A 27,045-nucleotide genomic window follows, 5' to 3' on the forward strand; every position below is an offset into this window, starting at 1 on the left:
AACACATTTTATTTAAAGTTCTGTTTCAACCGCGAATTTTTAAAATACCAGTTTTCACATGAGAGTAACAGACAAGATGCAGGAGTTGGACACCTTGTAAAATATTTAAACACCTCAGTAGTAACCGCAGGTAACCGCGCTACGGAAGTGACGTCACAGAAAAGGGGCGTGGTTTGGATCACGTGACCGGAAGTGCCGCCATGTTGTCGAGTGGAGTTGAGTGGTTTCGAAGTGGATGTGTTTGCTTGAAAGTGGAAGTAGGAGTGAATAGAAATTTCAGAATTTAAGTTTTTTTGGAAGTTTCATTTTTATTGTGTGGCATCGACACTATTTTTTATGTTTATGGCAACGAACTCTTGAACTACGTGTTTGGAATGACATCACTTTTAATTTATTATTTTTAATTATTTGACATGTGATTAATCTTATTTTGTTATTTGATTAATTTTTAATACGTCATTAATTTTAACTTTTTAATTATTAACTATTTAGTACATCATTATTTTACTTATTACCTTTAATGAATTTTTGTGGAAATTAATATTATTTTCCCTGAATTTTAAAAGTAACTCCACCGCTGGGATTCGAACTCGCTATCTCTGGGATGGGAGTCTAGCGCTTTACCGCTCGGCTACCCTGTCCTCTTATCAGACTTGTTATTTGAAACTCTCTTTGTCCCTTTGAGTTTTTGCACCATTGATGACATAAGGCTGAAAGTCTGCGCATGCGCTTTGACATGAAAACCGCGTCACACATTTGTTTTTACACGACGGCTAGGATTTCTTTTGGCTTCTTAATCATTACTTTATTCATTGCTGTTTTTAATGTAAGATTTTCCCACGGTTTAATTTTTTTTATTATTAAGATATTTTTAATTGTTTTCAATTTTCATCTCATTCTTACTTTTTTTAAGTTATTAGTTAATTTATTAATTTTTATTTTATTTTTTCCCTTTCCCAAACATAAATTTTATTTTTAACTTCAACAAAAGTGAATTTAAATTTTCTTTTTACTTTTTATCTTGCAAAGTTTATTTTTTTTTTATATTTAATTTTCTTTTTGGTTTTACAAAAGTAATATTTATTTTTACGAATTGAATTTTTCCTTTTCACTTTTTTATTTTGCAAAAGTTTTTTTTTTTTTTTTTCAAAATTTTTTCCTTTTTGTATTTTTACTTTATTTTAATTATTTGTTTAACTTTCTTTTTGGTTTTACAAAAGTAATATTTTTATTTACGAATTGAATTTTTCTTTTTCACTTTTTTATTTTGCAAAAGTTTTTTTTTTCCCAAAATTTATTCCTTTTCGTATTTTTACTTTACTTTATTTTAATTTTTTGTTTAAACTTTTTTTTTTTTTGGTTTTACAAAAGAAATATTTATTTTTCCAAATTTAATTTTCCTTTCCGCTTTTTATTTTAAAAAAAAGTTGTTACTACATTTTTAACTTAATTTTTTTTACAAAAGTAATATTTAGTTTCATAATTTTAATTTTTTTGAGTTTTTTGTTTACACAAATGTTTTTTTGTTACGTTTTTATTTTACCCTTAACTTTTTTCCCTTGTTTTAAATACAATACGATGTTACATTTCCATTTCTCCAAAAGTAAACTTACCTACATTTCTGTGTCTTTGAAATTTTAAGCTGGAATTTACATGCATATAACTTCACTAGATAATATTTTCTGTAACATTAAGCCAATATACACAATGCTCTTTCTATATAGTTTAACTGGAATACTACATTTCTTACTTTTTTTACTACTAAGTTGGAGATACTCAGAACTTTTCCTTCTAATATATTTTACTAACTATACAAAACTTTGTTGATTCCCTTTTACACGTCTTACTTTTATTCAAAGGATTCACCAAACTATGTCTGACAAATGTAATTTTTACACTTTCCATTTACACATTTACCCTTATATTTAACTTATAAAACATATTCATGCTGTATTTCTGATTCCTTTTTCCCATAATAAATACAGACTTACACATGTTTCTTTATTGTAAGACCTATTTATTGACTTTAAATAAATCTTATAAGGAGCAATAAATTTTCATGGTATGAAGTTACTCAAACCAATGCATGGAACATTTCTACCCAGTTAAGTTTAGATACATACCAATAGTACTTCATTTCTTCTTATTTTACTCTACAGACATTTATACATATATATTCAGAACACTCCCTTTTATTCAGTAAGATTCATTTATACTACTAACACAAATTTTGCTAACTCTTTGAAATATTTTACAAAAATATCAAGTATTTTCTTGCACATATCTTATTTAAATCACCAAACATACACTGAAACCTTGATTTTTTCCTTCATGTGAAAACGTCACTCGGATTCTTAATATGATTCCAACATTTATCGCAGAACTTTATAAACACTACTCTATTTGAACTTATCACAGCCTAACTCTCTTAACAAGGTACAGAAGATTGAATTATATTTTAACTACAGAGAAGAATATCCACATTGTAACGTATTATTTTAAATTTGAATTATAGTCACATTTTGTGAAGGAGAACTTAATGTCTATAATACACATGGAATTAATATTCAGCCATGGAAATGAAACTTTATCGCCTTTTTCCCAATTTGGAATATAAAAATTTGTTAACTTGGAATATTTTTAACGTATTTATTGTAACTTAACTGAAAAAGACCCATATTTCACATTGACAGTAATTTATTTAGCACTGAACTCTTACAGCCTTTTGAGAACGAAATTTAATTTATCATACCTGACAAATGACTCCTACATAGTTATGATACATTACACGAAATATCGAGTAGAGTTCCAAATAATGATCTAACATAGTAATTAACATGACCTAACACAAATAATTTTAAGATAGAAATTTCAAACTGACATTGCTTAATAATGAACTTTTACAGCTTTTTTGACATTTAACTTCTCATAGATAATAAATAAAATTACACACAAATAATTATACAAAATAGGTAATAATGACAGAAAGTCCATATAATGATCTACTATAGTCACCAACTTTAAAAATTTTAACGCATTTTTAATATGTCATAAGAAAGACCACACTTTTTTTGAAAAGCATTATTTTAATTAAACATTGGAACCACGCAGTCCTGCGCACATGTATAACATTTTTTATATATCATAAGCATGACACATAATAAGTAAATAAAATTTTCACAAAGTACGAAACACATTTCTCTTTTAACTGAACTGTACTCTTAAGAAAAATGCAGTATGGAATGCTTAGAACACTCAGGGCCACAGTTCCTCATTTCCCCACGCATTGACCAAAATATACATGTACTTTAAAATCAGTTAAACAAATTAAAATGTTAGTATTCAAAGAGGAATACTTCACAAATTAGATGAAAGAAAGGTTCACAATGAACTTGAGTGAAAAATACACAAAAGCATGTAAGGACCGAGAAAAAGATGTATTCGTGGAGAACTTTTTTAAGATAAACTTGCTCTATTTTTTGCACATGGGTTACATTTTGCATTTTAGATTAAGGAAACATTCAAGATAATTCCTGTATAACTAGGGATTTTCACATGTTAGTAATGTAATTTATTAGAACTGTCACAGATATATAGGACAAGTATGCCATTTCCAAGGAAAACAATTTTCCCAAGCCAGACTTTAACAGTGAAATATAAAAGGAAATAAGAATATCCCATATTTCAAACAAAATTAGTATCTGAGTATGCAAAACCATGAACAAGAAACGAATATTTTTTCTGAAAATGTTCCGAATGGTTTAAGTCAGGACTAGTTTCATGAAATGACTGTACTTTACATTCAGACCTAAGTTGATAAATCAGAGTGATTTTGTGTTTTAAAGCTTCAAATTCAGAAATACTACAACTCAAAAGCAAAAAGATTAAAACGACAAGAGAATATACTGCAAGCAAGCGAACGTGATAAATGACTTTTTGGGCTGAATTTCATGAATTCATAGATGGGGTGCAAATTTTAATGCACTGTATATGAACTATTTTTCAAATGTATTACGATCACCAACTTTACATAGACTTTAAGTAAACATTTCATGTTGATTTACCATTTTTTCCTGAGATTTATCTATGTATTTACTAAATTTTTGCATTTTGTTTATAAATATAATAACAAAAGGACATAAGAGAACATTTGTTTCTTGAAAATGTCCATAATTTTACCCAACTGTTATTTCTTTCATAGCTTTGAAGTAACCTATTAAACACATAGTTATCTTGTATTGACCAGACAGCCGTTGGTCTTGCCAATGTCTGAGGGAAGTCACAAAGCTAGAAAATTTAAGTAATATTTTACCAGTACGGAGAACTTCTTACGGCGTTTTCGATGAAAATTGACCGAATTTAGTAGTTCATTACTAACCTAGGAGCCTTTAACTATTTTTTTTATTCGAAAAAAACACACCAGAAATTATCATCAAGATTTTCCATACAGATATATTGTACTACTTTTCATGCCATTACATTTCAAATGAAATTTGATTCATTGTCAGATAGTTAAATGTTTGTTATTTTTTCGCATACGAATGCATTTTTGTGTCTCACATACGCTCATTACATATGATTTAACAAAATTACGAACAAGTTAGAAGTTAAATGAATATTTGCTGAAATACTGTACATTTCATTCCGGAAAGTTTACATGAGTACCTTCATTTCGAAACCCCTAATGTTTCTTTTCCTGAATTCAAAGTAAATTTTGAGTGTAGAATTTTCAGTTTTGACAGAAGTTATTTGTAAGTGGCTGTGATGTGTTCGTGTTTTCATAAACCGTTTTTGTGAAACACCCTATTGGTAACCTTTAGAACAGTTTGAATATTACCATTTTTTACATTACTGCCACTGCAAATCATTAAATTTTCAAATATTTTCCTTTTTTATCGTTTACAGTGCCTCGTAAAGTCTTGAGAACAAATTTTTACTAAATACTTATATCATTCGATTTAATAATTTTGTTACACGTTTGGAAGATTTAACTTCACTATCACGCTAAACCAGAAGTTAAGAAAAGAAATGTAATTGTTATCTTAGTATTCTATGGGGATAGATTAATTTTCTCTGACATTGACGTATTCGTAGGTAGATAATAGAGACTTTTAACCCAGCTCATACAGACTTGGAATATTTTCTCTAAGTCACCACGATGACAGACTTGCATTGTCATGGACGTTTTTCTCGTGAAATATATTTCTTTCTTAAAAGTTTATATACTAATTTCTTTAGAAACATGTCTAAGAAAATACCTCATCTTCATAAGAAACATCAGATTTGATTTAAATTAATAATAAAATAAGAATCATTAATTTGTAAATATATTTCTCTTTGACTCAAAAGTTTATCATATTCGAAATGAACAATTAATTGTACATAACTAACATATTGTATTGATGAACAAGAGTTATATTTTACCTTACTGCATTATATTTCAAAGTGAATGTGTTTTATTGCATATTTTAATAAAATCTTAAAAGCTTAAATGAGTGTTTCATTACAAAATTTGTACTTTGTAACTTCATTCTACTGAAACGAAAACATTCATAACTTATTACGAAGTGTGTTTAATAGGTTACTTCAAAGCTATGAAAGAAATAACAGTTGGGTAAAATTATGGACATTTTCAAGAAACAAATGTTCTCTTATGTCCTTTTGTTATTATATTTATAAACAAAATGCAAAAATTTAGTAAATACATAGATAAATCTCAGGAAAAAATGGTAAATCAACATGAAATGTTTACTTAAAGTCTATGTAAAGTTGGTGATCGTAATACATTTGAAAAATAGTTCATATACAGTGCATTAAAATTTGCACCCCATCTATGAATTCATGAAATTCAGCTCAAAAAGTCATTTATCACGTTCGCTTGCTTGCAGTATATTCTCTTGTCGTTTTAATCTTTTTGCTTTTGAGTTGTAGTATTTCTGAATTTGAAGCTTTAAAACACAAAATCACTCTGATTTATCAACTTAGGTCTGAATGTAAAGTACAGTCATTTCATGAAACTAGTCCTGACTTAAACCATTCGGAACATTTTCAGAAAAAATATTCGTTTCTTGTTCATGGTTTTGCATACTCAGATACTAATTTTGTTTGAAATATGGGATATTCTTATTTCCTTTTATATTTCACTGTTAAAGTCTGGCTTGGGAAAATTGTTTTCCTTGGAAATGGCATACTTGTCCTATATATCTGTGACAGTTCTTATAAATTACATTACTAACATGTGAAAATCCCTAGTTATACAGGTGTTGGTGTATTTAATTACGGCAAAGCACACTAAGGCTATCTGCCTAAGGGGAGGGATGCCTTTCGTGGAGGACTTTCTAAGGGAAACTGGCTCGTATACACGTTACACATGGGGAAAACCACGAAAACACCCATGCAGCCAGCCCGTTCGCGGGATTCGAACCTCGGACCGAACTACCAGTGTTCAGCGACTTTACCGCTCGGCCGCTGGTGGGCGCCCTAGTTATACAGGAATTATCTTGAATGTTTCCTTAATCTAAAATGCAAAATGTAACCCATGTGCAAAAAATAGAGCAAGTTTATCTTAAAAAAGTTCTCCACGAATACATCTTTTTCTCGGTCCTTACATGCTTTTGTGTATTTTTCACTCAAGTTCATTGTGAACCTTTCTTTCATCTAATTTGTGAAGTATTCCTCTTTGAATACTAACATTTTAATTTGTTTAACTGATTTTAAAGTACATGTATATTTTGGTCAATGCGTGGGGAAATGAGGAACTGTGGCCCTGAGTGTTCTAAGCATTCCATACTGCATTTTTCTTAAGAGTACAGTTCAGTTAAAAGAGAAATGTGTTTCGTACTTTGTGAAAATTTTATTTACTTATTATGTGTCATGCTTATGATATATAAAAAATGTTATACATGTGCGCAGGACTGCGTGGTTCCAATGTTTAATTAAAATAATGCTTTTCAAAAAAAGTGTGGTCTTTCTTATGACATATTAAAAATGCGTTAAAATTTTTAAAGTTGGTGACTATAGTAGATCATTATATGGACTTTCTGTCATTATTACCTATTTTGTATAATTATTTGTGTGTAATTTTATTTATTATCTATGAGAAGTTAAATGTCAAAAAAGCTGTAAAAGTTCATTATTAAGCAATGTCAGTTTGAAATTTCTATCTTAAAATTATTTGTGTTAGGTCATGTTAATTACTATGTTAGATCATTATTTGGAACTCTACTCGATATTTCGTGTAATGTATCATAACTATGTAGGAGTCATTTGTCAGGTATGATAAATTAAATTTCGTTCTCAAAAGGCTGTAAGAGTTCAGTGCTAAATAAATTACTGTCAATGTGAAATATGGGTCTTTTTCAGTTAAGTTACAATAAATACGTTAAAAATATTCCAAGTTAACAAATTTTTATATTCCAAATTGGGAAAAAGGCGATAAAGTTTCATTTCCATGGCTGAATATTAATTCCATGTGTATTATAGACATTAAGTTCTCCTTCACAAAATGTGACTATAATTCAAATTTAAAATAATACGTTACAATGTGGATATTCTTCTCTGTAGTTAAAATATAATTCAATCTTCTGTACCTTGTTAAGAGAGTTAGGCTGTGATAAGTTCAAATAGAGTAGTGTTTATAAAGTTCTGCGATAAATGTTGGAATCATATTAAGAATCCGAGTGACGTTTTCACATGAAGGAAAAAATCAAGGTTTCAGTGTATGTTTGGTGATTTAAGTAGGATATGTGCAAGAAAATACAAGATATTTTTGTAAAATATTTCAAAGAGTTAGCAAAATTTGTGTTAGTAGTATAAATGAATCTTACTGAATAAAAGGGAGTGTTCTGAATATATATGTATAAATGTCTGTAGAGTAAAATAAGAAGAAATGAAGTACTATTGGTATGTATCTAAACTTAACTGGGTAGAAATGTTCCATGCATTGGTTTGAGTAACTTCATACCATGAAAATTTATTGCTCCTTATAAGATTTATTTAAAGTCAATAAATAGGTCTTACAATAAAGAAACATGTGTAAGTCTGTATTTATTATGGGAAAAAGGAATCAGAAATACAGCATGAATATGTTTTATAAGTTAAATATAAGGGTAAATGTGTAAATGGAAAGTGTAAAAATTACATTTGTCAGACATAGTTTGGTGAATCCTTTGAATAAAAGTAAGACGTGTAAAAGGGAATCAACAAAGTTTTGTATAGTTAGTAAAATATATTAGAAGGAAAAGTTCTGAGTATCTCCAACTTAGTAGTAAAAAAAGTAAGAAATGTAGTATTCCAGTTAAACTATATAGAAAGAGCATTGTGTATATTGGCTTAATGTTACAGAAAATATTATCTAGTGAAGTTATATGCATGTAAATTCCAGCTTAAAATTTCAAAGACACAGAAATGTAGGTAAGTTTACTTTTGGAGAAATGGAAATGTAACATCGTATTGTATTTAAAACAAGGGAAAAAAGTTAAGGGTAAAATAAAAACGTAACAAAAAAACATTTGTGTAAACAAAAAACTCAAAAAAATTAAAATTATGAAACTAAATATTACTTTTGTAAAAAAAATTAAGTTAAAAATGTAGTAACAACTTTTTTTTAAAATAAAAAGCAGAAAGGAAAATTAAATTTGGAAAAATAAATATTTCTTTTGTAAAACCAAAAAAAAAAAAAGTTTAAACAAAAAATTAAAATAAAGTAAAGTAAAAATACGAAAAGGAATAAATTTTGGGAAAAAAAAAACTTTTGCAAAATAAAAAAGTGAAAAAGAAAAATTCAATTCGTAAATAAAAATATTACTTTTGTAAAACCAAAAAGAAAGTTAAACAAATAATTAAAATAAAGTAAAAATACAAAAAGGAAAAAATTTTGAAAAAAAAAAAAAAAAAACTTTTGCAAAATAAAAAAGTGAAAAGGAAAAATTCAATTCGTAAAAATAAATATTACTTTTGTAAAACCAAAAAGAAAATTAAATATAAAAAAAAAATAAACTTTGCAAGATAAAAAGTAAAAAGAAAATTTAAATTCACTTTTGTTGAAGTTAAAAATAAAATTTATGTTTGGGAAAGGGAAAAAATAAAATAAAAATTAATAAATTAACTAATAACTTAAAAAAAGTAAGAATGAGATGAAAATTGAAAACAATTAAAAATATCTTAATAATAAAAAAAATTAAACCGTGGGAAAATCTTACATTAAAAACAGCAATGAATAAAGTAATGATTAAGAAGCCAAAAGAAATCCTAGCCGTCGTGTAAAAACAAATGTGTGACGCGGTTTTCATGTCAAAGCGCATGCGCAGACTTTCAGCCTTATGTCATCAATGGTGCAAAAACTCAAAGGGACAAAGAGAGTTTCAAATAACAAGTCTGATAAGAGGACAGGGTAGCCGAGCGGTAAAGCGCTAGACTCCCATCCCAGAGATAGCGAGTTCGAATCCCAGCGGTGGAGTTACTTTTAAAATTCAGGGAAAATAATATTAATTTCCACAAAAATTCATTAAAGGTAATAAGTAAAATAATGATGTACTAAATAGTTAATAATTAAAAAGTTAAAATTAATGACGTATTAAAAATTAATCAAATAACAAAATAAGATTAATCACATGTCAAATAATTAAAAATAATAAATTAAAAGTGATGTCATTCCAAACACGTAGTTCAAGAGTTCGTTGCCATAAACATAAAAAATAGTGTCGATGCCACACAATAAAAATGAAACTTCCAAAAAAACTTAAATTCTGAAATTTCTATTCACTCCTACTTCCACTTTCAAGCAAACACATCCACTTCGAAACCACTCAACTCCACTCGACAACATGGCGGCACTTCCGGTCACGTGATCCAAGCCACGCCCCTTTTCTATGACGTCACTTCCGTAGCGCGGTTACCTGCGGTTACTACTCACCTCGTAAAATGCATGTTTGAACTGAAATGTTTATTTTTCAAAAGCTGTTGGTGGTGCTGATGTGTTTGCTTACTAACGCCACCTGCATAACATCCTCAATGCGTTGCAAGGGTCATTCGTTATCGAGACAGTCTTCTGTACAGCTGTGAGTGCATCATGTCAGAGCTGAATGAATTCGAACGGTGGCAAATTGTTGGGCTCGTTAGGTGGGTGTGTCCGTAACCAAGCCAGCTGAAGTATGTGGTGTTTCAAAACGCACAGTATCTACGATTTTTAACTCATACAGGAAAAGCTGAAAATCACCATCCGCTAAATCACAGCGCGGACGAAAATATGTACTGAGTGATGATAGATGATCATTGAAGAGGATTGTGACGGAAAATAAGAGAACTATAGCCGCAAAAGTGACTGCTGGACTGAATGTCGCACTTGCAAAACCCTGTCAGCACCAAAAAAGCAGGGTATTTTTGGGCGAGCTGCAATTCAAAAACCGCTCATCAATGATTAAAATGCCTAAAAGAGGAGAAAGTCGGACCATAGTCATAAAACCTGGACTATAGAGCAATGGAAAATTGTCATTTGGTCGGATGATTTTCCAGACTTTGGGGCGAGTTTACGTTTGGCGAACGCCATCCCAAGCGTATGATAGAGACTATTTGCAGCCGAGAGCAAAACATGGCGGAGTTTCGGTCATGGTTTGGGTAGCCATATCGTGGTATTCCATGGGACCCATCATTACTGTGCAAGGTCACAATACTACCAAGGAATATGTGACCATTCTGGATGATCACGTCCATTCCATGGTACAAATTTTGTTCCCCAATGTTGATGCCGTATTCCAAGACTACAGAACTCCTGTTTACTCAGTTCAAATCGTCCAGGACTGGTTTTCTGAGCATAAAGATGAACCTTCACATCTACCACGGCCACCATACTCACGAGATATCAATATTATTGACCCTTTGTAGGCTATTTTGGAGATAAATCTGCGTGAGCGCTATCCACCGCCATCGTCGTTAATTGAACTTGCAAATGCAAAGCATACAAGAACTCTATTTATCCATTCCGACAAGACTGCACGCTGTTTTGAATGCCAACAGTTTTCCTACACCATATTAGCCACAGCAACATGCTTTTATTTCGGTGTTTCTATAATTTTGTCCAAGCCCTGTACTTTTCATGGATATGGTATAGTTTCTTATAATGAATATATAGTTTTTATAAGTATTCCAAAAACAATATAAAACAATAAATTTTAAAATATTAAGAATTTAAGTGATATGTTGTTTACTTTTCGCATGACTGAGATTACAAAGTTCGCGCGGAATCTTATTCTTTGCGAAGAATGGCTACCAATAGCGTCACAAATAGCAAGTCAATGCCTTTTTTTTTTTAATTTTTTTTTTTTTTCAATGAGATTTTTTTTTGCTTTTTTACGATTGGAACGACTGAAAAAGGCTAGCAGCCAAAAACACCAACAATCGTAACTTAATCCAGACTGAACAAGCTCATACGATACGCATCATGCACAATTATTCAGGAAACGGAAAAAAAAAAAAAAAAAAAAAATGCAAATTTACCTGCAATTCCTTAACAAAATGGGCACTTTTAAAATGCAATCAGTAGAACTATGTACGCGAACGACGACTACTCAGCGTGTTGCTACTATACAAGCTGCTGAGAAGTCGCCCGTTTTCTGAGTTTAGAATATTCCTCTTTTAAACGAAAGAACACAAGCCGAAAAATAATTTAAGAGAAATTGCGCGTGAAATGATATCTTACAAAGCTACTTTACATTATTTTCAAGAGATGAATACATTTCTGCAGAGAGTATACTTTTATGTGGAGACACTATAAAGAGAATGTTATGCAGACACATTATGAAGACAATTAATTTAGATTTATGCAAAAATCAGACTAGATTGAGATTAAAAATTATTTCAGAATACGTAACAGTACTGCCATAGAAAAATAAAAATTTAGACATAAGAAAAAAGCGTAATTGTTGAATTTTTTGCACTTAAATGGAATGCAAAATATTTAAAACGCGAATTTATTGTGCACTGAAAACGAAATATGGCATTAGAAATATTTTTTACTAGTTATAATTCTGTTATAACTATTCACGAAAATTATGAGTTGCATAGCTATATTACAAATTAAATGCATCAGTGACATACATTGAAAAGTAAAATAGTGAAAAGTTATTATTAGCAAACCGCTCAGATCGTTAAGCAATAATAATTTAGAGACAAATTAAAGATATTTGTGTCACGTCGAATGATAATGCTCTAAAAATTGACTACTTGGTAAATAACATGAAAAGTGCATTAAAAATGCTAAAATCACTTAACTGCAATCATTACGATAGCCTGAAAGGTCTGAAAGTTTAAGAAAGACTCCACTAAAAATTTTTAAGTCAATAATCAATTTGTTCAGTAATTTTTTGCACTAAATTCACAAATTCTGTTTTTCCATGTTTCCCCAGACATTAATTTTATAAGTCTTCCTTTTAAATCCACCTTCTTATAGATAAAACCTCAACCTGTAATATATGTATATATACAAAAAAGAAATTATAATATATCAAAAAATCTGGAAGCTTTCCGATTTTACATTACGCCCAAAGGAGAGATTTTTAAACTTTTTTGTGTTACCTCTATTTATTAAATATCATGTTCTTTGCACTTAAACCATAAAATTCAGTTCAACAGCAACACCGTCAAATAATATCTGAAATGAGCATATCTTAAGAATTTCCGATACACAGTCTCGCGCGCTGGACATTTAAAAAAAAAAAAAAAAAATTCGTACAGTGTTGCTATTCCTCGCTTTGAAATCGCTGAGTTTGTTAATCAAAAATTCGTTAAAGGTTTTCAAAATATGAAATAGATAATAAAACAAATTTCAAATTTGGGCGTCTAGATGTCGATATTCAGGTGGAAACGTAAAATTGGATGGCTCTAGATACCGTTTTCTTATCGTAATGCGAGAAACATACATACATTTATGCAGATTCTTCATTATTTAATTTCTTTAAATATAATAGCCCACCAGCGGCCGAGCGGTAAAGTCGCTGAACACTGGTAGTTCGGTTCGAGGTTCGAATCCCGCGAACGGGCTGGCTGCATGGGCGTTTTCGTGGTTTTCCCCATGTGTAACGTGTATACGAGCCAGTTTCCCTTAGAAAGTCCTCCACGAAAGGCATCCCTCCCCTTAGGCAGATAGCCCTAGTGTGCTTTGCCATAATTAAATACACCACACCACACCACCTTTAAATATAATACAGGGCCCTGATATTTGGTGGCAACAAGTTGAAAAGTGAACCGACATTTCAACACAAAATGCCAAAACGAAAAAAATACATATATCTTCTTAAAAGAGTAAAATGTAAAATTATGAGAAATGTTGTCGGGACTTGCTCGATTGAGAAAATAATACATTAAATATGCACAGAAGCCTTTTTTTAAGTAAATACTCGGAGGCGGAGTATAAGGCTTTTATTCGTTCTTCTACGTAGTCTTGAGTAAATGGAAGAATTCACGTAGGCACTTTAATGAAAAGCAAAATGAATATTTCTGCTTAAATTTCGAATCAACGCAAGAATTCAAAGCAATACTTTTTAAGAAAATAAAAGATCACTTACCCCAGGCTCTGGGCATTGGTTGATACTTCCTGCAATGTAATCCATATCCCTGGTTAGAACACTTCCATTGTAACACATATGAATATTTTCGGTAAATCTTTGCTCGATTTCTGATAAAGAATAAGCACAGACGGCTGAATAAGCAGATGGACGAGTCGTATGATCTTTACTTGCGGCAAATACTCCTATTAGCACATCCGAACCTGGATCTACTCGAAGATCGGCCGCCAAGTCGCCAGCAGCACGAACAACACTTGCATCTTGCAAAAGATTGAAGTCCGTTCCGTCCTCGCCTATGCATTGCAAAGTTACTTCTGTATATGTATCATAACCGACGTCAGACACACAAATTCGTGATAGTCTTGTAATGTAACCCCATTCTTCTAGAGCCCGCAAGTGAGACTTACGCTGTACAGTAGCGTAATAAACATAATCCCCAGAGTGGAATCCATACACATAGTTAACCAGATAGTAATCGCGTAGATGAAAACTCACATCTACACGTGCTATGGACGAGAAAGAGCGTTCGATGATGGTGAACAATTTGCCAGGTTCGAGACTTCGGCTGCAGATGGCCGGTACGACGTCCCTGTAAGGCCCCAGCCGGCTATTCGTGGTTGCAACGTATAACACCCGCGACGGAAGCAGTCCAGAATACCGTGCGGGGCCGATAAAGGCATAAGTAGAAGAGTTTTCGTCGTTGGCTGCCACTGGCACAGGCACAAGTTTCTCGTGGTTACCAATATCTTGCAAAGAATGCCTTCTGCATGCACCCTGATGCACGCTCCCACAAGCGATCAGCATGCCCGCTTCGTGGTCAATGACTAGCACTTTGTTTACGTTATTGGCTGTGGACAGTTGTTGATCCGAGCAGCCCGTGGGGAAGCACTGAATGCTGTCCTCCACGGGTCCCGTTCTCACGTTAAATTCAACATCCAGGCTCGAGTTAAACTGATACAGCCAATTCGTGGCGCCAACGTACACGCGGCCTGTCTGATAGTCCACAACAACGTGTGTAAAATTAATAGAGTCATTATAAGTTCGATACGATGCAACGACAGATCCTTCGTGTTGTGCTTGACAGATGCTGGTAGCCCACGCCACCAACAAGACCGTGTGAAAGACGTTAACGAAGGAGGACTGACTTCCTGCCTTGACCGGCCTCTTCCTCTTCCTCCTTTCTGTTTCATTGCAATAGAACCTCTTGGCCTGCTCGTCGTCCTCCTCCTCTAGCTGGTTATATGTATTTTGAAACATTGCGGACTGGATCCTTTTAGGATCTCAGTTTTCTCCCGCCCTCAAAAATTGTTTCCATTTCACGAACAGTCGCTCAGCTTCATAGTCTGTGCATATCTGAAATGAGGGAACAAAATACCATCAGAATATTGAATAAGTATCAAACTGCGCGACAACATTATTAATTTAAGCAAATAAGATATTTTTATAAAATTTTATCTACTTAATTTCTGTTTCAGAATCGTATAGTAATTTATAGAGTACAGGAATTAAAAAACTTTTTTGTATATATTCATTCGTACAACCAACTCTTTCGTAGTTGGTATTTAACATCAAAAGAATATCGGATGACAGAACACATTTCGAATATCAGCTACTTCTATGAAATTCACAGAGTAATACATTATGTTTCAGTTTGGTTCCTAGCTGGGAAAAAAAAAAAAAATGCTGTTATTGTTCAAATTTTAACTTTAATTAATTTAAAGTCCTCATAAAAGTTAAACAGCTCTTATTTTTTTAACTGAATGCTGGTGTAACTACTTCTGTCTCAAATAAAATATTTAATACACACATTAGGCAAATGTATAGCACTAAAATACAACTCACGGTTTTTTTAATTTAATTAAATTATCTTACACAATGCCATGAAGGAATTTTTCATAAAAGCATTTGATATCTATTACAGATTAAGTATACCTTCTAAAGCACAAAATCGGAAGCTTTCTAAATAACTGTGAACTACAAAACACGATGAATACAAATACGAATTCACGTTCAGCGTTGACAACACACTTACAATAAACAAAGAAGTCAAATGGTATTTTAACATAATGCCTTGTCATTACGTTAACTTCATTTTAAAAAAAGGAATAATCCCATCAAAATATCAAACCAACATCTCCTCATACTCACGTACAGTTGGACAGAACCGGTTTTAAGCGATTTATTTCAACACGAATTAAATTTTTGCGACAATAGATCTGTAGAAAGAAAGGAAGAGAAACCAGCCCTCTATTTCTGAAAGCTATTGTATGGTTAACAGCAAACTCCCGAACTGCGAAGACTTTTTTTTTTGAACTAACTTGAGAAACATAGACAATTTTAATTAAAAGACATAAATACAAAAGTTAATTGCGAGCAAACGGTGTTGTTAAAAGCTCCATTATGCGAATAATGAGCAACGTGATGTAGATATGGCTTAGAAAAGGCATCCACTGAAATATCCTGAATATCTGAAAGATCAATTAATCACTTAGAAGTAATTAAATAAGCGTGAACATTTCTCACCTCAACGATTCTTCTGCATCATTTTTATAACATCGACATTCTTTAGCGAATACCTACGGAATGCTCGACAGAACTTTTCAGAACAGGCAGAAAAAAAAAAAAAAAAAAAAAAAAAAGACTGCCAAATTTAGATTAATTAATTGTTTAATACTGAATATTTTCATTTAAAAAATTCTTCTCGATATAAAGGATGTTTGCAAGAGCGTAAATACTGAGTACTCACTAGTAATAATAACATTTAAGTTTAAACTCGGTCACTGGTGTGAAATCTTTAACCATGAATCAACTGGGAAATGATTTCATGCTAATAAAACAATGTTAATATACATTTATAAAACTTTACTCGATAATTAAAATGCATTAAACTTTGTTCTTTTAAATTATTTATTTTATTTACGAAAATTAGAAAGTATTCATTTTATTATTCATATTATTTAGAAATTAAGGTACTTCTCATGGACATACTTGTTTGGAGCAACGGTTTTTAACTCTCTTGCTGTTGGAAAATGAAATTAGCTGGATTGCTATGCCCATAAAACGGCCTACAAAGCCACTTTTTTCTTTTCTGCAGCATAATCGTATAACTTTTTAAAACAGTTTGTTACGAAGTTGATACGGAACAACGTTATTTGATTTATTACTGAACAAGTGAGTTTTTAACTTGTAGGATCATTAGGCTATTTTGAAGCAGGAGACACGAAAAATAAGCAATGCCATCACCGGGTCTCGAACCTGGACCTCTCGAATATGCGCCGAGTGTGCTACCGTTACACCACGAAGCATGCAGAAAGGAAGAAGAAAATACTTCATAAACTGAACTATTACCCAAAGTATAAATGTTTCTTAATTCATCATTAATGAAAAAACTTAGAAATGTTTTCTGTTTCAAAGAAGATATTCTTTTAATTCCTTTTAGGTATAGTAGTTAACTGGGATCTTTTCGCTACTTCAGTCATTAGCACCATTTCATAGCAATTTTTGTACTCCATAAATGTTATAAGACTTTTAATTCTTCAGTGTTTTATAAGCATGAATTATTATCTCAGCAACAGTCCGTTTTCCTTCTTTCGCCATTTCTTATGCAACCTGAATAGACGATATGATTTCATCACAATTTAAAATTTAATATTCGAGGTCAATTGAATCGCAGATTTCCTTTTCACTATAATTTAGATTTATCCCAATTCACAGATTACACGTTGAAACTAAGTAAAAAATTTGGATGACTGGAGTTAGGACAAACAATGCTCCATTACATACGCATTCTATTGTACTATATTCTACTTGTATATATTCATCTAAATGTACTATTTCTAAATCTGTTGCATATACGCTTAAATTATAAAAGTAGGAACATCTTGTTGATAAATATAGAAATATCAATATTCAAAAATAAGCATTACCGTCATGCCTTTTTTCCCAAAGCAATTCATCAATTAAATTATATTGTTACATTATGAATTTCCGTTTCATTATCATCATCTCCCATTTTACAAATTTGAATCCCCACTAACAAACTAATATATTTATAAATGACAAAGATCATGAAATAATGTGTCCCTTCTGGCATGCATTCTATATAGCACGCGCCTACATTTACGATGTAAATTTAACGTAAGAGAAAAAATATATCTACGCTGGCTTTAGATTTTAAACTTTTAATTTATTTCATCTTGATTTTAAGTACAACTGATAGAGATTCCTCTTCTTCAGAACCCCGAAAGGTTTTGATATAAAATCTATGCCAATTTAACTATGCCTCCAGTTTTTAACTCACACTGGCATAAACACATACTCACATAAAAGGAAACCTTTATATTCCCGAAGAGATCATATATCGTAAAAGGTATAAATAAAACTCACGAAACTTGAAAAAAATATTTCTAAAAAATTATGAATGGGAATTTTTTATGACTATCTGACACCTGATGCTCATGAATTAATAATTACTTTACTTAGTTTCTACAGGTAGCAAAACAATTTTATTTTTTCCATAAGATGTTTCTGAAATGAAATCAAAAGAGAATCAGCACAAATAAAGTTTTTCATATTCAATAGAAATCTGAAATATTATTTATATCTTAATATTATTTTATCATAAAAGTACATTTAGAAGTCGAACAAAAACGTTTGGCATTGCGACTAGTTACAAAATAATCACTGAAAAATGAAAATGTACTTCATACAAAACAAAACAAAAATTGTAAAGGAGAGAGAGACAAGTTTCAGACACGACAAGAATAATCCCAGCACTGTTTCAGCAGATGTAAATATTTCTGGCGCAGATGAAGATGATCTTAGCAATTTCAACCCTCTAGTATGAAGAGAAATGAAGCTCATATATTAACTTAAAACTAAAACCAGCACGATAACTCGTTTTCGCCATTCAAAGTGACACGCAGACAGAGCAAAAAAGTTAGTTATTGTATTCTCAATAGGCGATAAGTCAGCCAAGAGATACAATAGCTCGCTCTATCGCCTCGAACCGAGCTTTACAGAAAGGGGGAAAAAAGTAGCAGCCAAAGCCTACTCCTGACAGATGGGCACCCAGTCACGGTCATAGGGGCTGCAAATAATAATAATAATAATAAATAAAGAAGCCGAACTACTAAGATACCACACAAAAAAAAAAAAAAAAAATCCACTAACAACAACTACGCAGCTGTTGTCTGCGATGACCCAAGAGCAACTGCCTGAGAATACAACCCCCAACTATTAAAGTGAAACTGAAATGGCAGACCGCGAAGTCCACAATATAATAATCGCTTTGTGATGCCCATGTTTTTGTTTCGAGCGGTCGAGGGCGAAAATGCAGGCTCTGCTCTTGTAGAGACGAACTGGGGGGAACGAGGGTAGCATTAAAAGAGATGGAATGGAATAATGAAAGAGATGCCAGTTCTTTGAAGACCGAGTGAATGGCTGAGATTGCACTTAACACAGTCATTGCTGTCAGACCTGCAAAATAGTGGTGTTAACGAACCATGGACTACAGACACCGAATACACTTTTTTAAGGATATGTTACCTGCCTACTCAGTTCCCTCTTACACAATAAAACGATAGAATTATGGAGGGCTTGTCGTCTAATAGGTGGTCATGAACAAAAGAAGACAAAGGCAGCACAGAAACGGCAATGATCATCATGACAGCTGTGGCGAACAGCGATTAAAATTCTTGTCGAACAGGATGTTGAGGTACATATCAAGAAAGAGAGTCAGAAAATATTCAGCAAGAAAATAAAACGATTTCTTCACCTGTAATCGGTTATGACGTAATAATTATTTCTAGTTGATCAAGTCAATACAAAAGCAGCTTCAGACCTTCAATTAACTCGCTAAATGTCAAAACATTTTATACTCAATATAAATGCAGTTAAGGTGAATTATGAATAATTTTTCAACGAATCATCGAAGTTTTACAAAACGTTGAATCCTACCCAAGGTCAGAAATTCAAGAATCAGAATGATAAACGAAAGCTGAGTCTTGGAGGAGGGGGGGGGGATCTACTCTTTTTTTTTTTTTTTTTTTTTTAAGAATTAATAATAACAAAATATATTCATGTCAATTAGTAAAAAATCATTTAACTTTATATTCAGAATACGAATTATCATTTACTTAAATATTTTCTTCTGTAAATATAAAATCTGAAAAGATTTTATAAATTATTTTAAAATTTATAAATTTTAAAATTGATAAGTTTTGCATAAACATTGCAAGTTTTCTTTAGAAAATCCTTCATGAAAGTTTCGCTTTCCATGGCAAATATTCCTTGGTGCTTAAAGTTGAAAGAAGTCACTTAGGTATCAATTCTACGTTTTGTTGTGATTTATACGTAATATCTGAAACAAAATTGTCCATAAGTATTTTCTTTGGGTACGTCTGCTTAAGAATGTCTCTTTACATTCTCTGCCTGACACACTAACATCTGTATTAGAAACAAAAACTAACATTAATAATAAATAACAACAGAAACTCTCAAGATTGCAGTTATTTACATGTTTCTGTCTTTAAAAAATAAAATTAAAAAAAAAAAAAAAACTGAACCATCATTATTTGTAAAATTTTCAAAATGACGGGCTGCCTTTAATTTAACGAAGTTTATCCCTCTTTCCTTGCTTCGCAATTTTGATTCTCATTTTTTTATCATGCTCTATTAGTCCAAGATGTATTCTTTCTTTTAAAAAATAAAAAGATATAGAAAAATCTCTTTCGTAACATATTGTCCATCTATCTTTTCACCGTAAATCTTGCAGGGAAAAAAAAATGAAAACAAAATAAATAAATAAAATGTAAAAATAAAGTTATAATTGTTTTGAAAAAGCTCAAATTCTACGCAAACATTTCATACGCTTCAAGCTATAGTGAGCCCGCTGCTGACGTGATTTCTATACTGTGTGCTCTTCTTCCACGCTCTAAAAACAGAAATTCATAAAGTTGATAGGGAATTTGCAGAGAAGTCGGGAAACAACACGATATTCTAAACCCAATATGAGTGCGATTATGCAATAATAGTACACTATATTAGAGAGGAGGAACAAAGAAATGGTTATGCAGTGAAAATAAAAACTGCTACGCAAAGGAAAAAAATTAAATAAATTTATTCAATGGAAACGACAACAGTAGTACACAGGAACATTCATCACATTAAGGTAAATAGCGAACATACAGCTTAGATTATTTCTTACAAGTCTCGAACACATACATCATTTTCTTCTTTCCGAACACATTCCAGAGGTCGGCGGTTTGATTTCCTGTTTCTTTATTTCATCTTACCTGCTTCCAAAAATACCTAATGTCTCTACAGTGGCCCCGAACTAAAAAGGGTTGTGGATGATGATTCTCCACCCACAGGATTTGGCGATTGGGTCCCCTAAAAAACTCCAGCCGCCCTTTAAAAGGGGTATATTTTTTTAAGCAGGTAAGGTGCAAAATGAGCAACGCCTTCGCCGGGAATCGAACCACGGACCTCCGGAATACGCGCCCAGCATGCAGACCACTACACCACCAAGGCATGGTAAGAAGGCGGGAGAAATACCTTACATACTTCCCCTTTTAAAGGGCGACTGAGGTTTTTTTATGGGACCCAATCGCTAAATCCTGGGTGTGGAGAATCATCATCCACCACCCTTTAAGTTCGAGCGCCACTGTAGAGACATTAGGATTTATTTTGGAAGCAGAGGAAATGAAAAAGGAGCAACGTCTTCGCCAGGAATCGAACCACGGACCTCTGAAATACGCGCCCAGTATGCAGACCACTACATCACGAAGGCATGCTAAGAAAACAGGGGGATACCTTACATACTCGCACTTTTAAAGGGCGACTGGGGTTTTAGGGAACCCAGTCGCCAAATCCTGGTGGTGAAGATTCATCATTCACCACTTGCAGAGTCATTAGGAATTTTTTTTTTTTTTTTTTTTTTTTATAGCTAGAGAGATGAAAAATGGAGCAGCGCCTTCGCTGGGAATCGAACCACGGACCCCTGGAATACCCGCCCAGCGTGCAGACCACCAGGCATTCTAAGAAGGCGGGAGAAATACCTTATAATTATTATTGTACATATTGTCGTTTTTACGCCCTGGTCCCCTCAATGACATATAAAGTACCGAAGAAATAAAAAGTAAACATGATCAATAAGGATTTACAGAATACTACAAAAAAATGCACAAATCACTGAGGTTAAAACATATTAATTTAAAAAAATGGACTTTATGGCTATGGGAGTTATATCAAAACTTGCTAGGCTATCAAAAAATACAAGATGAGGTTTTTGTCACTAGAAAGTTGCGCATATGCATTTAGAATCTAAGCATAATTTTTTAGAACTTCCCGAATTCAAGAACTATGTCACCATCAGGCCAAAATGGGTACTGGATTATAATTTTATTTTAAACTACAGGAAAAAGTATTTTAATCTTACGACACTGCAATTTTCCCTAAAACGTGAAGATAATATAATGAAGTGAAATTCTCTTCAGGAATTTCAGAACATTCTACAAAAGGCCTTTTTCTATCTTCTCTCTCGTTTGCAGAAACGGCCGTAAACGAAATAAAAGAAAGTAAAATGAAAAAGACCGCGGAAGATTCTCTCTTTTGAGTTCGCTGGTCAATCCAGTGTGAATGTCTGACTCTGACCGCTAACGTATACGCAGATGAACGGACAAAAGATGAAATGACTGACTGAAGTGAACTGCAGACAATTGCAGTCCGAATTTTCACCCTAATGCTGTTATTAACGCTTTGTAAAGAGAGCGAGATATTAAGATTCCTTCTTCGTGCCCAGCTGATGGGTTTGAAAATAGTTTTACTAACATAAAAGAGCCAGAAGTAACTCGCTTGTTATGGTTTTTCCTAAACTATATACTCGTATTACGGAAACTTATTTATGATTATGATTTTTTTTATTTTTTTTTTTTTTTTTTTTTTTTTTTTTTTTTGCTGCCATACAAATGAAAAATTTCTTTAGTCTCAAAACAAATGTTTATAAGTTTGAAATAAAGCAACATGGTTGTCAAATGCCTTCGGCCCACTCAGTTTAGTTTTTAAGCGTACGACAATATATCCGAAAATTAAGATTTTTATGCAGACTGGATGAAGATATTCATTAAGAACAGTTTCAACTCCATGCATTATAAATTATAAATTTAATTTATTTAATGATACTGAACAAATTTATTATAGATTGTTTACAAAACATTCTTGTAAAATAATAAGAGAAAGGAAAGTATCAAAAATTCTCTGATTATTTTTAACAAAAACCTACAGCATGATATCACGTTCTTTTTAACTTTAAGTAGCCTGTGCTGTAATACGAGTATTTGATACTTGAAACCTACCTTTCTGTAAAACTTTCACAGTGAGAAATAGTTACACTATTCTCAAAAACAAAGTGCCTTTTAAATTTATACTGCATTTTAAAATAAATAGTGTGTAAAGTTAAAATTAATTAATGCGCAATTCCATCATAAAATATTAAGTAATTGGCGAATAACACTTTACCTGCATGGAATATTTTTATAGCGAATTTCAGATGTCAAAGACCTTTTTAAAGTGGCAGATTCTTAATTTCATCAGTAACTGAAACGTATCCTTTTAGAAAGTCCTTTTTTTTTTTTTTTTTTTTTCCTTTTAATGCAGAATTCTTCAATATTTTAATCTTCTTTAATAGAGTACTTTAATCAGAATTAAGAGTAGCAGTTGATATCATCGATAATGAAACCTGGAAATTAAATTTCGATTGTGCTGGAAAGGAAAAATTTTCTTTTTTAAAAATTTTATTTGTTTTATTTTTACAAGAGATAACTTTCCTATTAAATATCAGTTTACGTCAAAATATAATGGCAGAGGTAATTTTGTTCAATATCAGATAAAGTATTGTAATTCTGCTTTCAAAGAACGTGTACTATGGGGGATATAAAAATACATAGTAGATCCGATCGCATTATTTTTAAGATATCAGACATTTTTATAATTAACAGGATTTAAAATTAGGGAAAAATATACTTCAGGTTATACTATGCCAAACTAGATTACTTTTTTGCCTAATTAAAAATTTTACACTGGTTTGTTTCTTTTACCAATTTGATTAAACAGACATTAATAAAAACGTAGTTACATAGATATATGACATACCACGATACTCGGATCACCAACAAATTGCTTCCGATGACGAACTGTGTATAGAGTTGTGAATATTCAAGTCGGCACCAAATGGTTTTTAAAAGTGTTTTGAGGTAATATCCGAAGATGAATTAATATTAATATGAACATAACCCCATTTCCCAGTTCGAAAGGCTTTCTAAGCCCTGTTTATATGTATGGAAAAGTCATATGAAACATTAGGATTATTAAAGTTTGATTATTAGTTTACAAATACATCCGCAGTCTGATACAAATAATAAGCTTTTTCCATTAAATTCCAATGTAAAGAAATTCAAATGCCTCCTTTAAAATAAAATTTATAATAAGTTTTCGGAATTATGACAGAAAGGAACAAATTTCCACGGCTTGGCAGCCAAAAATTAATACAAGTAAACAGATAGAAAGTCAAAGCACTTCTTGTCAGAAATATTTTAACTGAATACGTAACACACGAAATATAAATCTATACATAACTTGACACTTCGCCAATACTTCTAGGTTTCTTTGCCTTTTTTCAACACATCCCAAGGGTTAAAAACTCGAGCTGAGAGCGGAATTCGAAACCCATATATTTACGAAATGGCATGCTATCGTCGAATTCAAACAAGGATTCAAACACAAAACGAATATTTTAGAATAAATGGCAGCGGTGGAGAGAGTCTGAAACTTTCCTGGGTACAATAAATATATTTTTCTGGCAATATGGATGCCAATGGAACAGTAACGGAAAATTATTTTACGGGAGAAATAAAAGGCAGATAAAAGTAATGGAAGTGTACAATACTTAAACGAAGGAGTTTTGCATTTTGTACGTAACATTACTGAATATAATAAGATTCAGAAACAAGAATTTCATTTCATTACAGCTTACCTCGCAACAAGAAGAAACGTTGGAACGTGAAGGACGTTAAATTCCTTTAGCCAAAAAGTTTTTAAAATTATGAACGACAGCTATAGAATATGGTTTGGCTTTACGGGGTCTTTTGAAGGACGGCCCTAATAGCGTTGCCCTAAGAGTAAAAACAGCAGAAATGACTAGGATCCCGGGAACCTAATGGATGCTCTTGAACAAAGACGAACAAAAGAAATGTGTATATAATCATAGACTTATTGGAAGAGAGAGACGGTCATTAGAGTTGTGGGTGTCGAACAGAATTCCGCGGTTTTCGTCTAGGCGAGAAATTTAAGCTGTCGTGGTTTCGAAGAGGGAGAGGGTCAGGAGGAAGACATAAAGGGCCATGATGGAAAGAAATGCATTGGAATGGAAATACCTTTACAGTAATAAATTAACTGAAGCGACAATAGTTATTTCAAAACAATTATACAGTAATCACAGAACAGAATTTAACATAAAATAAATTCTCTCACGATATCTGAGTTAGAAACAGCAACTCAAATGTATTGTTCAGCATGTATTGTCATCAAAAAAGGGCATCCGTTAACTTTTGTAAAACTTGTATTTTATTCATGAAAACTTAGAAAGCGTAATACTCGTATTTAGAATGAAGTTGCGTAGTATTCTTATAATAAAATATTTTCTTTTCAGTTGGTAACATTCTGAATAGGTAAAATCAAGGCGTCTTAGTAAAATTGTAAAGATCCTAAGTTTTACTAACGTTTATTTTATTTTAAAACTGTACTATCACTTCTTATTTTCTACTTCCGGCCAGAATTAAATGCTTTAACTTGTTTATGCAAATTGTCTTGCTAACGCCAAGTACTTAAGTTGTGGCTTTTTGCCAAGAGAGAGTGAGAAGGAGTTTTTAGAAAGCAAGCCGCTTGCCACTGTAGTTTTACGAGTTTTCACTCTGTTGCTGGTTGCCTTTAAGGCAAGAGGTTTAGCCCTCTTGACGTATCTTAATTTCAGCAGCTCGGCGTACTACATACGTACCTTTTTAAATAAAGACCAATCTTAGTGCTAGGCATTTGTATACTAATTCAAAGTTAGCTTTTAGTTAGAGTTTTAGTTAGTAGTTTTTATATTCTTACGTTCAGACCACAAGTGGTTGGTCTCTGTATTCCGATGTCGGAAATACCTGTAAAGTATGGAAAATAAAGAGTTTCGTATAACCACCTGCTTGTATTGTCTACTTCACACCTTCTTGAATATAGCTTGAGTAAGCTCCCTGTTCCGATTCAGGACCATTCATGTTTCCAAAGCAAATCAAGAGAAACACAAGTCCTGACAAAATATTTAGAAAGGGAAAATTGATATACTTTCTTTTCCAAAATAATTATTGCCAAATTGTACGCAAAGCATGACAAAACGCGTTTTCACATGCACTATATTTAGAATTCAGAAATCTATGACTTCTGATGAGCGTTTCAATTACGATATCTTGAGTGTTATTGATGACAAACAAGAATAAAAAATACTGAATCTGCTTCTAATTCGACTGACACCGCTTCCTACTTTTTCATTTCATTTTTGAGATAGAGTCTCTTGATTTTATCAATCTTCCTACAGAAAAGAGCTTACTGCACTGAACTCGGTAACTTTGTTCAGCAATAAAATTTTAAATTTATTATACTTAACAGCAATATTCTGGAATAAAGGCGTATTTGACGCCAAGGGAAGAGGATAAAACATTTTACTCAAATTTTTTTCTTGTAGTTTCTCTTACTGAGGCATTTCATTATTTAAGAACCTCCGCGTTAACGCTAATCTATTCTCTCCTCAACTGGGTACGAGTACTAAATCCTTCTAAAATCCAGCTTTGTCATTAATACTTCCTATAGGTGTGTGTGTGTGATTATGGCAAAGCCTCGGGGGCTATCTGCCTAAAGGGAGGGATGCCTTTCGTGGAGGACTTTCTAAGGAAAACTGGCTCGTATACACGTTACACATGGGGAAAACCACGAAAACGCCCAAGCAGCCAGCCCGTTCGCGGGATTACTTCCTATAGGAAACGGGAATTTGTATCCATAAATCCCAAGAATCGTTTTCAGGTTTCGAATCTTGAAAAAGATGATTCAGAAGCTCGAATCTCCGCGTTCTTTTCGTCTTAACCTAAAAAAATGTTAATATATCTACTCAAAACTTTGAAAAGATCAATTTTATTAAATCTAATAGAATCAGTTAAAAATGACAGCGAATGTTTCTATTTCAGTGAACCTTGACCGTATTACTCCGTAGGTTCTAAATTTTCAATTTTCTAGAGAGAATTCAGCTTTCCATGTTTAGCGTTTATCTATGTTAGTTTTGGAAATGATCCTCTACCTTCTACCGCTTAAAAAGATTCTTTCAAATATAAATCAATTTTTTATTACATTGTATTGAGAAAACGAACCTCCAGGATGCAAGAATTTTAGTTATGTATTTATT

The 27,045-nt window shown here is 32.2% G+C and overlaps 1 protein-coding gene across 4 annotated transcripts in view; it reads right to left on the minus strand.

Annotated features, from left to right (window-relative positions):
- The window catches only part of LOC118190710 (plexin-B-like), a 1,029,017-nt gene that overhangs the window by 80,012 nt on the left and 921,960 nt on the right, over positions 1-27,045 (minus strand). For all 4 annotated transcript variants that reach the window (XM_085812956.1, XM_085812954.1, XM_085812955.1 and 1 more), the window contains one exon: positions 13,560-14,912. In XM_085812956.1, the coding sequence (XP_085669082.1) occupies positions 13,560-14,816 (1,257 nt within the window). In that variant the 5' untranslated portion in view covers positions 14,817-14,912. The remainder of the gene's footprint in view (positions 1-13,559; positions 14,913-27,045) is intronic.

The sequence above is a fragment of the Stegodyphus dumicola genome, chromosome 3, assembly GCF_044657685.1.
Source record: "Stegodyphus dumicola isolate Sdum_Otavi_A_Nest chromosome 3, ASM4465768v1".
NCBI classification, from domain to species: Eukaryota; Metazoa; Arthropoda; class Arachnida; order Araneae; family Eresidae; genus Stegodyphus; species Stegodyphus dumicola.